Source organism: Myodes glareolus, chromosome 2 (assembly GCF_982192425.1).
Source record: "Myodes glareolus chromosome 2, mMyoGla1.1, whole genome shotgun sequence".
Taxonomy (NCBI): Eukaryota; Metazoa; Chordata; class Mammalia; order Rodentia; family Cricetidae; genus Myodes; species Myodes glareolus.
Window position 1 is genome coordinate 107,109,998 of NC_142027.1, and position 12,409 is coordinate 107,122,406.

Consider the following 12,409-nt stretch of genomic DNA (forward strand, 5'->3'; position numbering starts at 1 on the left):
ATTGGTTAAAATTGGGTGCCGGCAGCGGTTGAGGGGCACCCTCCTGATTGGTCGGTACTCAGCGGCATGGGTCACGTGAGTGACGACGTTTCGCGCCAATTTCGGTTGGTCGGGCTACTTCGCCCCGCGCGCTCGGTCTCTGCTTCCCCAGAGTGAGACTTCTCAGTTCGCCCGCTCCTGTCGCACGGTCCCCGGCAGCGATGGCGCTTAAGGACTACGCGGTCGAAAAAGGTGATATGCTCTAGGGCGGGGAGCGGCGTTCTTCGAGGGAAACTTCTCTACCTGCACCTGTTTGGGGGAGCTGGGGTCTTGGGGGCAGCTGGGATCTGTGACTCTGGAGATAGGCGGACTGCGCCAGGAACAAGTGTAGTGGGCATCAGAACGGGAGCAATCCTGCTTGGAAAAGGTGATGTGGTGGTGTGACGGTGAGGACCCAGCGGAGGCCACGGAGAGGAGGGGCGCTCCAGAGAGACACTGGTTGACATTGAACGTTCCTTCCGTGGCCTGAGGGCCCGGAAAACCGGGCCTGCCTCTGCGCTTTGGGGTGCTAGAGAATTCCCGCGCCCACTCGAGACGCGCCGGGGTTCGGAGGCGGGGCTTGACAGGCCGCTACGCGCCGGGATTGGTTGTTTCAGACCGCCCTCCAAGCGGAAGTAGAGGCGGGCGGAAGTGGCGCTGCTCTGTCGGAGGGAGTGTCGTGTGTAAACAGTGTCCTTCCGCGCGGTGGCCTTATCGGTAGCTGCCGTGGGTAGGGGCGTGCCTGGGGTTGGGAGGCTGAGCGCCCGGCGGCGAGAGGTGGCAGTGAAGTGGACCCGAGTGGCCCTTTGGTGTGCTGGCCAATCGCCGCGCGGCCACCCGCCTCAGGCGGAGGAATCCTGGGCTGTGAGGCGGCTGGAATCCGGGCCCATGTGCTTCTTTGTTTACTAAGAGCGGAAGCAGTGGCGGGAGCGGGGTGTTGGGTGCCGAGGAGGCCTAGTGGCGGACGTCCTGGCGGGAGCAGAAGAAAAAGAGTTGTCCTGGTGGAAGAGAGCCCAGTCTTGAGAGTCGATTGTGTGAGAGCTGAGAGAATTAAAGAAAAACAGATTACTAACTAAGGCAGTGAGTGAAAATCTCTTGGGGGAATGTTGGAGTAAGACCCTTGTAACTGCCCGGGGACCTATCTTCCCCAGGAAAGAGCAGACTTGTGAAAAGGCGTACTGCCTACTTGGAGGAGAACTTGGTAGGCTTGTTTTGAATGTTCATTTAACTGATTAGTTTATAGGTCCCATCTTAAATGAAACTGGGCTTCTTAATTTTGCGTTAAGACTGTAAAGAACCCAAAAAAAAGATTGTGTCTGAAATATTTGGTACATTATTGTGTGTGCAAGCGCGCGTGTGTTCTACATGGGTATATCACGGCTTACACGTGGGTGTTGGACACCAGCGGTAGTCTGTTCTGTTCTCTTCCAACTGTGGGTGGTCCTTAGGGATTGAACTCTGGATCATGAGGCTTGGCAGCAGTGATCTTTACACCTCACTGTCCCTGAAGATTTGTTTTTGATTCTAACGTTTGTTTACAGAAAAAGTTAAGAAGTTCCTGCAAGAGTTTTATTATGATGATGAACTTGGAAAGAAGCAGTTCAAGTATGGGACCCAGTTGGTAAGTCCCAGGGTTGGTTATGGGGAGTTGGGGTGGAATGCGAGAACTTACAGGGGTGGCCTACCGTGTTACAGCAAGTTTGGCTATTGGAGAATGGCTTGACTTTGGTTGTTTTGTAGAAAGATTTTTACTTCTATTTAGGTGTGGGTTTTGTCTTTTTCTTGACTATTATACTTATTTGTATATGTGTGGAATTATATGGATATGCTATAGCAAGTGTGGAGGTTTAACGGACAATTGTTGGAGGTCCATTTTCCTACCTTGTAGGTTCTGGGATCAAACTCAGTTAGTTCTTCAGGCTGGTTGGCAAGTACCTGTTGAGCCGTCTCTTCCATTCCTAGCTATTGGTTTTTAGAGATACTGTTTGTGCAGCCCGGAGTGGCTTCAAGAACACCTGTGTGGTTAAATAGCTGGGGTTGGCTTTGAGCTCCTGATCCTCCTGTCTTGTGCATCCCACCATGCTAGACTGAGTGGCTAGTTTAACAGAGTACTAGCCTGATACGTGGGTATGACACCACGTTCATAAAAACTAAAAATGTTTTTAGGAGTCAGGAAGTTCTTTTCAGAGCTGAGAAGTATCTCTACTGTGTTTCCTCTCTAGGGGATGGCCATGACTTAGATGAGCTTTTGTGGGTGAGGTAAGCCTGATCCTAAAGATTACTGTTTCTTCCTTGCCTCAGGTTCATCTGGCTCATCGGGAACAAGTGGCATTATACGTGGACCTAGATGATGTAGCTGAAGATGACCCTGAGTTGGTCGACTCAATTTGCGAGAATGCCAAGCGCTACTCAAAGCTGTTTGCTGATGTTGTGCAAGAGCTTCTGCCTGAGTACAAGGAGAAGGAGGTAGATTGCTGGCTTCTGAGTTCTCCTGCCTGGTTTTCCCCTGTACTCTTCTTTTTCTCTCCTGCCTCTCATGTTCCCTCTCTTTAGGTGGTGAGTAAAGATGTCCTGGATGTGTACATTGAGCACCGGCTGATGATGGAGCAGCGGAGCAGAGACCCTGGAGCAGTCCGGAACCCTCAAAACCAATATCCTTCTGAACTCATGCGTAGATTGTGAGTGTCTTTGTGGGTAAGGCTGGGGGCTTGTTCTCCAAGACCTTGCTGACAAATGTTTCCTTCTCTTAGTGAGTTGTATTTCCAAGGCCCAAGTAGCAGCAAGCCTCGAGTGATCCGGGAAGTACGGGCTGATTCTGTGGGGAAATTGGTAACTGTGCGTGGGATCGTCACTCGTGTCTCTGAAGTCAAGCCCCGAATGGTGGTAGCCACATACACTTGTGATCAGTGTGGGGCAGAGACTTACCAACCGGTATGTATACAGTAGGGAATAGGAAAATACTTGTCTGGGTTCATTGTATCTGTCATTTTCTCTCTGACTGTTGTAAAAATTGTTGCAGTATCCATTCTTAATTCTTTGGTAGTGGTCTGATCTCTCTGGTCATTTTATCGGTGTTTTTGTTTAACTCAGAATATTTCAAGGGGTTCTTAATGCCTTCAGAATGTCTCATCACAGCAGAAATGATTCCTATGGTGATAGTAAGGCATTTTTGGTTTCCTATTCCTTTCTCATGTCTAGATCCAGTCTCCCACCTTCATGCCTTTGATCATGTGTCCCAGCCAGGAGTGCCAAACCAACCGCTCAGGAGGGCGACTATACCTGCAGACTCGTGGTTCCAAATTTGTTAAATTCCAGGAAATGAAGATTCAAGAACATGTGAGTTTGGGAGATGTGAATCCTGCAGTCAGATAAAAGTGGCAGGAAGAAATATAAGTGAAGAGCTAGGGAGAAGAAGTCATCTATAGTGGGAACAAAGTTAAACTATAAGTTTTTACTCTTGCTTTTAGGCAGGAAGTCAAGAAATGATTTAATTGAAATTTTCAGGTTGAGCTGGGAAGAGATTAAGAGCTCAGCTTCCCTCCTGAAGTCTTAGGACTAGCTGAGTCTCACCATAAAGTGGTCTGTTGGGTCGTGTCCTTATCTGCCTCACTTTGTTTCTCCTTGTCTCATGTTTCTGTCCCCGGATCTCTTAGAGTGATCAAGTTCCTGTGGGAAACATACCTCGTAGCATCACAGTGGTTTTACAAGGAGAAAACACAAGGACTGCTCAGCCTGGGGACCATGTCAGTGTCACTGGTATCTTCTTGCCAATCTTGCGTACAGGATTCCAACAGATGGCACAGGTGAGAGTTTTGAAATGAGGAAATCGTTCCCTTTCGGCCTCATTCACCCACTTACTCTCTTCACCCCCCACAAGGTGGAACTTGTGGTTGTTAGAAAATTCTTAGGGGTTCTGCTGATGACAGTTTAAAGAGAAGCCATTCCCATGCTGCCATTCTTCTGCCCAGGGTTTACTGTCAGAGACCTTTCTGGAAGCCCACCGGATTGTGAAAATGACAAAGAGTGAGGATGATGCAGCTGGTGCCGGAGAACTGAGCAGGGAGGAACTAAAGCAGATTGCAGGTGAGAGGCTGCAAGGTCAAGGTGATAGTTGAGACTTATCCTGGCTTTTGTCCTGGAGTAAATGCTGTGGCTTAACTTTTCACAGAGGAGGATTTCTATGAAAAGCTGGCTGCTTCTATTGCTCCGGAGATCTATGGGCATGAAGATGTGAAGAAAGCGCTGTTGCTGCTCCTAGTGGGTGGTGTAGACCAGTCTCCTCAAGGCATGAAGATCAGGGGTAAGGACAAGAGAGACTTGAAGTTGTTTGGAAGGGTGAAAAGGGATCACATGACCAAATACTCTATAAAGAGGTGAAAAGGGATCACATTACCAAGTGTTTTATAAAGAGGTGAAAAGGGATCACATGACTAAGTGTTCTGTAAAGAGTGGATGATTTGGCTTCATCATGGTTGTCTGTGTCTTAGAAGAAATAGTATGGGGTTTAGGAGGGGAACTAGGTAGACAGCTTGGGTTGAGCATGCCACTTAGGCTTCCTTCCCATTTTCCAGGAAACATCCATATCTGCCTTATGGGAGATCCTGGTGTGGCCAAATCTCAGCTCCTATCATATATTGATCGTCTCGCCCCCCGAAGTGAGTATGGGCAGGAATGGGGCTTAGTGTTTGTTTGAAACACTAAGGCCTCTGGAAGGCCTGGGAAAGTGGTTCCTTGCTTCAACGGTCTGCTGTTTCTCTTTACAGGTCAGTACACAACAGGCCGGGGCTCCTCTGGGGTGGGGCTCACAGCAGCTGTGCTGAGAGACTCTGTGAGTGGGGAACTCACCTTAGAGGGTGGTGCCCTGGTGCTGGCTGACCAAGGTGTGTGCTGCATTGATGAGTTTGACAAAATGGCCGAAGCTGACCGCACAGCCATCCATGAGGTCATGGAGCAGCAGACCATCTCCATTGCCAAGGCAGGAATTCTCACCACACTCAATGCCCGATGCTCTATCCTGGCTGCTGCCAATCCTGCCTATGGACGATACAACCCCCGCCGGAGCTTGGAACAGAACATACAGCTTCCTGCTGCTCTGCTTTCCCGATTCGACCTTCTCTGGCTGATTCAGGACCGGCCTGACCGAGACAATGACCTCCGGTGAATGAAGTACAATACCCATAGAAACAGCCCATTTTAGTGGTTTTGGGGGAGGAAGGTAAAATCCCAAAGATGCTCAACTTGTCTGTGCATGGACACATCAACCACTATTTCTTGTCACAGTTCCTAGGGAGATGGAAGGCTGGGGGCTGAGATGAGGATCTCCTGGGAGGCCTATCTCTGCTGAGGTGGGACTAAGAAGGGATCCTGAGTTGGAGCCTCAAGGTGTGTAGTAACTCTTAATGTTGCCTGTGTTCTCCAGGTTGGCGCAGCATATCACCTATGTTCACCAGCACAGCCGGCAGCCCCCTGCCCAGTTTGAGCCTTTGGACATGAAGCTTATGAGGTAGGGTATGGAGTAAATCCAGGTCTAAGTTTGTAGCCTAGCCACACAAGGCAGGGTATCATCAGAAGTTTTTTCTAGTTTGGGGTGATGGTGCACCAGGCTATAATCCTAGCTACCATGGAGACAGGAGGATCTTCTGAGATCTTTTAGGAATGTCTCCAAAAATTACCCCTCCCTATGTACATAAAAGAATTAGCCAATGGGCAGTGGTGGCGCATGCTCTTAATCCCAGCACTTGGGAGGCAGAGGCAGGCGAATTTCCAAGTTCGAGGCCCTGGTCTACAGAGCAAGTTCTAAGAGCCAGAGCTACACTCAGAAAAACCATGGGGGTGGGGCAGACAAAAAAAAAAAAAACTTAGGGCCCACTTCCAGAGGTCCTGAGTATCTCTGATCTTCAGGTTTCTAAGTTTTCCACTGGGTCTCTGAAGTTTTTCTCCTTTGTGACAAGTTCAGAACCACTATAGGTGGTTTTCCATTGCTTTTGCAAATGTCATTTTCCTGAAAAGCTGGAAGTTGCTTGAGCAATTGCAGCCATTTGGAGAAGTCTCTCAGTGATGCCCAAGCAAATAGCTGTTCACTTCCTGCACAGAATATTAAGTAGGGAATCTATAAAGCATGCCTGTGTTCTGCTTTCCCACAGACGCTACATAGCCATGTGCCGTGAGAGGCAGCCCACAGTGCCTGAATCTCTGGCCGACTACATCACAGCAGCATATGTGGAGATGAGGCGAGAGGCCCGGGCCAGTAAGGATGCCACCTATACTTCTGCCCGGACCCTGCTGGCCATTCTCCGACTTTCTACTGCTCTGGTGAGTGCTGTGTCCCTATCATCTGGAAGGCTGACCCTTGCCTGCCACCTCACCTTATTGGCCCTCAGGCTGCCTGCTCCTTCCCACCAGCCCTGCTGGGGCTAAAGTGCTGACAGTGCAGATAGTGGTCCTCTCTGTGCTACCGCACTGTGGGTACTTGCTGCTCCAGCAGGGCACATACAACACCCATGGAGGGAAAGGCTGCTTGCTACTTAAATCCAAGAGGGGCAGAAGGACTTGTTGAATTCCTGATGTCCTAGATATGGTCTTAGAAATCTCCATTCTGTCCGTCCCTCTTGGATCTTAGTCATGGGGGCTCCAAAGTGCTGTTCGTGCAGGTAGTGTAATTACCTGACCTACTGCTGAGCTAGCACTTCCCGAGCCCCCAGGACACAACCTCTCTGACAGTGACCCTAGCTGAGCTCCCCAGGCTCCATTTGTCATGATGGGGAACCTAGTGGAGTTCAGAAGGGTTTGGTCTCCCTCACAGGACAGCTGAACACCCACCGGGACTGGCCAGTGTTGAGAGGCGGAGACTTGGGCAATTGCTGGAAGCTGCCCTGGGCATTGCACTTGTCTCGGTCTGACAGTGCCGGCCCAACACTGCAGATGTGGGGGCAGGGAGAAGTCCCCATTTTTGTTTTCAGCAGGCAAACATGGCTTGCTCAGCCTTGAAGCTGGAGCAAGAAAGATTCTTGACTTTATTCCCCTCCTCCCCTCCTATCCCCATCTTTTCCCTGCCTTCCCCCTTAGGCTCGCCTCCGGATGGTGGACATAGTGGAAAAGGAAGATGTAAATGAAGCCATAAGGTTGATGGAAATGTCAAAGGACTCCCTTCTGGGTGAAAAGGGACAAACAGCTAGGTGCGTGTCTTAATGAAGAATGAAATTGGGCCACTTGACTTTATTGATAGTGAGCTGGTCACTGGCTTTGTGGCTTCTGCACTTACAAGTATAGAAATTTGACCTCAGAATTTGATGCTAATTGCTACTCTGTTTGCTTAACCCTGTACCCTGATTTTTCATTCATGTTTCAGGACCCAGAGGCCAGCAGATGTGATATTTGCCACAGTCCGTGAATTGGTCTCAGGGGGACGAAGTGTCCGGTTTTCTGAGGCTGAGCAGCGCTGCATATCACGTGGTTTCACACCAGCCCAATTCCAGGCAGCTCTGGATGAATATGAGGAGCTAAATGTCTGGCAAGTCAATACTTCTCGGACAAGGATCACTTTTGTCTGATGGCTACCTTTGAGACTCATCTTCAATGGCCAGCTTTTAAGGCCCTGCTACCCACCCACCAACCCAGAGCGTGTGCTTGATGCCCCAGAGAGGAAGATTCCATTTTCCCATGCTGCACTTTTTAATTGTTTGTTAATAAAGTGTTTTGATCACTTCTGTTTGGGCCTCTGTTCTGTTAAGATAGCTCAATTGAGGAACGTGCTAACACCCTTCTAAGCATATCCTATTCTACCAAGGCAAGTTTCTACTCTACCTTGCCACATGCCCAGTCAGTAACTAGGACTAATTGGAGCCTGTGGAGTTCTTGGATCTCTCCTCCCCTAATCTATGTGTCAGGATGAGGTCCAGGGCCTGGGGCCCACTTCTTGAAACATGGTTGCTGGGAATTGAACTCAGGACCTCTCAGTGCGCTTAACCTCTGAGCCATCTCTCCAGCCCTCTTGAAATGTTTTTAATCCCTGCCTAACTCAGAGGGTGGTGGAATGGCAGGTGAAAGAGAACATAAAAAGTAGCACCTGGCACAAGAAATGACTAAAGTGGACATCTCATAGCTGGGTTGAAATGTTAAAGCCGAGATGCAAAGAAATCATTGGCCCTTGCTACTTGGTGTCCACAGGACCAAAGATTTGCATTATCCATAATTACAAAGATGGGTTTGGTATCCCTCCCCTTTCTAGCTTGGGAAAGCAGTCATTTCTCATTTCTGTGGGTTGGCCTATATAAGTTGATATCACAGAACTGGAAACAGGCAGTCCTACCACATTCTGCCTACCTAGACAAGGGGTTACCTCAAATCCTTAAAAAGTACCCACCTTTTAAGTGCGGATGATTGGATTTTGTCTCTGAGCAAGGCTGCCTTGAGAATTCCAAGCTGAAAAACCAGGGTGGTACTGGCAGGACAAAGCCATGGAAGGGCTGCTAAGGGGCTGCTCTTTTATTAATGACAGTTTCTCTAAGGGGAATGTAGTGCCCAGTCCCAGTGAACAGTTATCTGAGCCCTGTACATCATCCCTTCCAGAACCCTCATCAGAAAAACAGTCCCCGCATTCGCCTGCCGATGCCTTGTCGGTCGTAGAGGACGTTGAACTTGTTCACAAACTGGTTCATTGTGTTGCACGTTTTGGTGATGGTGCCGAGGTAGGCCATGAGCCCCACGTCATTGCATTGCTGGGAGGGAACAGAAAGAACCAGTTCCCCAGGGATCCCTCACATTAGGGCGAAGGACAACTGAGTTTCACCTCCTGCCTGCAAGAGTGATGCTGTGAGCCCCACCACCCCATCACAGGTATTAACACTCACATCATAAAAGTCTGTCTTGAACTTGTCTGTGCTGAGAACCGGAAGACAGTGACATAGGGCATAGGCCTCCCGCAGGATCTCATGGTTGAAGGGAACCTCTCCTAAGGGTACAATGAGGCTGCACTGATGTGGATGCTGTCACTTCTCCAGGAGGGAGGAAAAATGGTTAAATGTGACAGAGAGGCACCTGTCCTACCTGCTTCAGAGGCCTTGACATATTCTAAAATGAGCTTCACACGGCTGTGCAGCATCTTGATGGCACTATGCTGAGCTATCAGGTGTTCAGCCACTGCAGGGGAACGGGGCAAATGAAAGAAGGTATGCGACCACAATCACCCCACACTTCCAAAGAATTCACCTCCCTTACCTGTGGAGTTCTCCCCACTGCCTGTTGCTGTCATCCGGGCCACATGGTCTACACCGATGCGTTCAGCTTCCTCAGTGGCCAGTGTGTAAGTGAGCTCGGCAAACAGCATTGTGGCCTGCAGAGTAAAGGATTCCCACATAGGGAGAGTGAGAATTGGGAAATGGAACTGGGCAGATGGCTTAGTGGGTACAGCACTCGCTGCACAAATCTGAGATGTGTGTTTAGATCCACAGAACCCACACTAAGCTAGATGTGGTAGCATGTGTCTACTCCCAGCACTCCTACAGCAAGATGGGAAGTGGAGACAGAATTCCCAGGAGCTCACATGACAACAAGCCTAGCAAACAAGAGACCCTGTCTCAAACAAAGCAAAAAGCTGGGACGGACATCCAGGGTTGTCCTGTGACTGCATACAAGTGCACGACATGCAGGAAATAGGATTTGAACATTACAGAGTAGGTATTACCTCTCCGTTGATTATATCAATGACAGACTCAAAAACGCTGACAGGAAGCTGTAAAACAGATGGAGACAGAACAACTCTTACTAAGAGCAAACGCACTTGAACTTACACACGTGCCACGCTGGCCTCAAACTCACAACCCTCCTGCCTCAACCTCCTGAGTGATAAGATTGATTACATGTGTGTCACAATGCTTGGCTCACATTGTCTCTCTCATTTCCCCAGAACCTCCCAGAGTTGATTTTACCCATATTACAAATGAATATGCCCCTTAAGAGACTAAGTCCTGCAATTGATGGGTAACTAGCAGCATGGAGATTCAACCGAAGCATTCTCTAACACAGATGATGTCACAGAGTAAACTATAGAAGAACATGAGGATAAAAACCAGGCATAGTGGTAGCTGATCAAGACAAAGGGGACTCAGGGTCAGCAATACTCACGTCTGTGTGCTTGGTCATGGGGTTCAACTTCAGAAACAGGGGACTCTCAATTATCTCGCATACCTGGAAGAAAAGACAAGACCCAGAAAAAGTTCCCCTTTCATCCCCTAATCTTCAGTTCTCTTCCCCAGCATGTACACACTTGAGCCTGTATACCTGCTTATGGACGTGGATGTCGGAGGGGTCAGGCGGCCCCCCTGTGGTATACCAACCCAGAAACTCCAGCTCCTTGAACACCTGTTTAACTGGAGAAGGGACCAGAGTAAACAATATTTCCTTAAATCGCTCTTCCTTAGTTTGGTTGACTTGATATATTTCTTTTGGCTCAGTTTAGAATAACTACACCTTTCTAGTCTGCCATCACTCATCCTTTACTTGCTGAAGGTAACACTTTACTTCTGATCCTCCTGTCTCCATCTCCTGGTTTATATGGTACTTGAGGACTGAACTCTGGGCTTCCTGCATGTTTAGGGCAAGCACTCTACTCACTGCCCTACATCCCCAGCCCTCTTATCTTAAAACCAAACAAAAAGCAAACAAAAAAAATCTTCCCACTTCTCTTTCCCACCCTCTTCTATTCCCCTCTCACACTGCTCCTCCTTGGTGTAATAATATTCCTTGTCAATGATAATCTTCTCTTCCACGGTGTGGGACAGCAGCTCAAAGGAGTTCATCACTTCGATATTTCGCCCCTCCTGCTTCCCGATCAAAGCCCCAATCACTGAGAGGGAGAGAAGCACACGAAAAATTGGTGAGGGACAGGCATTCCAAACCTCTCCTAATAACCCGAGGCTCTGAGGTCAGTGTGAATCAATGATTGGGGAAACTAATTTGGAAGGAAGGCGAGGCAGAGAAACAGTGATTGGAGGAGGTCTCCAAGAGGAGGGTTTGAAACTTACACGCAACACTCACCCTGCACAGGCCGCCCCTCCTGGGAGCGCATGCGGATCCAGTGGTCTGAGATGTTGAGGATGACAAGGGGATGAAGAGCGACAGAAACACTCCCAGTCACTCCGGAGGCCATCACGCTGGGAACTGTTAAAGGTGAAAGGAAAACATAGCGGGTGAAAAGCTCAGGCCCACACATTCTCTCCTAGACATGGGAGTAGGGGACCGGCAGAGCCGGGCCGTTCATCCCTGCCCGCAAGTTATCCTGGGAGAGATGTCGCTTCTCCCGGGTTTAAGAAGTACTCAAGATACTCCGCAAAGGCGACTCCAGAAGTCGCTCCGCAGAGCCGGTTACCTGCTGCATCCACCTCCATGCCGCTGCTGCCTCCGCTCCCGTTCGCCGCCGCCACCGCCGCCGCCGCCATTTTCCCCGCGCCCGCCAGCCACGGCCCGCCCCCTTCCTTCCCGGCTTCCGTAGGCGAGCAGCGCATGCTCAGTATGTGCTTGGCACTGCTGAAGGGCGGGGCGTCTGCCAGTACTTGATAGCCCTGGATGTGTGTTGTGCTGTGTTTCTGTTGCTGTTACCGGTTCTCACGTAACCAACCGTGACCTTGAACTCTGTATTGTGTGTCGGAGGATGACTTTGAACTTTCAAACTTTGATCCTCCTGCCATCCCTCCCAAGTGCTGTGATTACAGGTGTGCACAACAAGCCCTGGTATTTCATGCTCAAAGCTCAGAGATTCTGAATCACTAAGCCATGGGTCAGCAAGAAATCACTGGAGAGTAGGGCTGTTAGTTTCCAGGGTTCAGAGATGCATTTTATATACTGGAAACAGAGAAAATTGCAACCAAAAAAAGCAAGGCTATTAGGAGAATGGGGAAGGCAATTTATTTAAGATACTAAAAGTTTTCGGGTTGCATATAATCTGTACCTGGTCGCTTGTTTGTTGAGAAAAAGATTTCCCTGTGTATCCCAGCTGCCTGGGAACTTGCTATTAGAGCTAGCTGACTTCAAACTCACAGAGATCCACCTACCTCTGCCTCCTTAGTGCTGCGATTAAAGGTGTGCACCACTACGCCCAGCACGCCTAGTGTGTACTGCGGATTTAAACTCAGGTCCTGATACTTTACTCACTGAGTCATCTCCCCAGCTCTGACTGCTCTTGAACAGATGCTTCTTCAGTTGCATGGCAACCTGATTCCTAATACCATGTAGGGAGTGCTACTGACTGGGAGGGCTTTGGGCACATAGTGGGATGGGTGCCAAGTAAATCTGAGGTCACTTTGGTATGGGCATCTGCTGCTTACTAACACAACCTCTTACGGGATCGATCAACCTCCTAGAAGTCTCCCCATCTTTTCAACAGTCAAACACTCAT

At 49.3% G+C, this 12,409-nt stretch overlaps 2 protein-coding genes across 4 annotated transcripts; one reads left to right on the forward strand and one right to left on the reverse strand.

Annotated features, from left to right (window-relative positions):
* The first annotated feature begins 72 nt into the window (after nt 1-72).
* Mcm7 (minichromosome maintenance complex component 7) lies at nt 73-7,720 on the forward strand. Of its 2 annotated transcripts, none has more exons than XM_087903401.1 (15): nt 73-231; nt 1,560-1,639; nt 2,320-2,484; nt 2,572-2,696; nt 2,769-2,949; nt 3,217-3,354; nt 3,672-3,821; nt 3,987-4,101; nt 4,187-4,318; nt 4,590-4,673; nt 4,782-5,175; nt 5,438-5,521; nt 6,162-6,330; nt 7,084-7,193; nt 7,367-7,720. In XM_087903401.1, the coding sequence occupies exons 1-15, from the start codon at nt 201-203 to the stop codon at nt 7,566-7,568; spliced, it is 2,160 nt and encodes a 719-aa protein (XP_087759527.1). In that variant the 5' UTR covers nt 73-200; the 3' UTR covers nt 7,569-7,720. The 2 variants fall into 2 exon arrangements, with proteins under 2 accessions (XP_087759527.1, XP_087759528.1); XM_087903402.1 differs by lacking the exon at nt 73-231 and adding an exon at nt 947-1,098.
* A 767-nt stretch (nt 7,721-8,487) lies between these two features.
* On the reverse strand, nt 8,488-11,534 carry Cops6 (COP9 signalosome subunit 6). Of its 2 annotated transcripts, XM_048428845.2 has the most exons (10): nt 11,384-11,534; nt 11,053-11,175; nt 10,730-10,861; nt 10,297-10,385; nt 10,141-10,203; nt 9,701-9,748; nt 9,235-9,349; nt 9,064-9,156; nt 8,868-8,968; nt 8,488-8,735 (listed from the first exon to the last, which is right to left on the reverse strand). In XM_048428845.2, exons 1-10 carry the CDS (start codon nt 11,517-11,519, stop codon nt 8,595-8,597), a joined length of 1,041 nt encoding a protein of 346 aa, XP_048284802.2. In that variant the 5' UTR covers nt 11,520-11,534; the 3' UTR covers nt 8,488-8,594. The 2 variants fall into 2 exon arrangements, with proteins under 2 accessions (XP_048284802.2, XP_048284803.2); XM_048428846.2 differs by lacking the exon at nt 10,730-10,861.
* Between the last annotated feature and the right edge of the window lie 875 nt (nt 11,535-12,409).

Bases quoted from the DNA above. Each gene is read 5' to 3' on its own strand.
- Mcm7 (XM_087903401.1), top strand. From the start codon at position 201: ATGGCGCTTAAGGACTACGCGGTCGAAAAAG. The intron at 4,102-4,186 runs GTGAGAGGCTGC...AACTTTTCACAG, and splicing joins GGAACTAAAGCAGATTGCAG to AGGAGGATTTCTATGAAAAG. The intron at 6,331-7,083 runs GTGAGTGCTGTG...CTTCCCCCTTAG, and splicing joins TCCGACTTTCTACTGCTCTG to GCTCGCCTCCGGATGGTGGA.
- Cops6 (XM_048428845.2), bottom strand. From the start codon at position 11,519: ATGCGCTGCTCGCCTACGGAAGCCGGGAAGGAAGGGGGCGGGCCGTGG. The intron at 10,862-11,052 runs GTGAGTGTTGCG...TCTCCCTCTCAG, and splicing joins GGAGGGGCGGCCTGTGCAGG to TGATTGGGGCTTTGATCGGG. The intron at 8,736-8,867 runs GTGAGTGTTAAT...GTTCCCTCCCAG, and splicing joins TCAAGACAGACTTTTATGAT to CAATGCAATGACGTGGGGCT.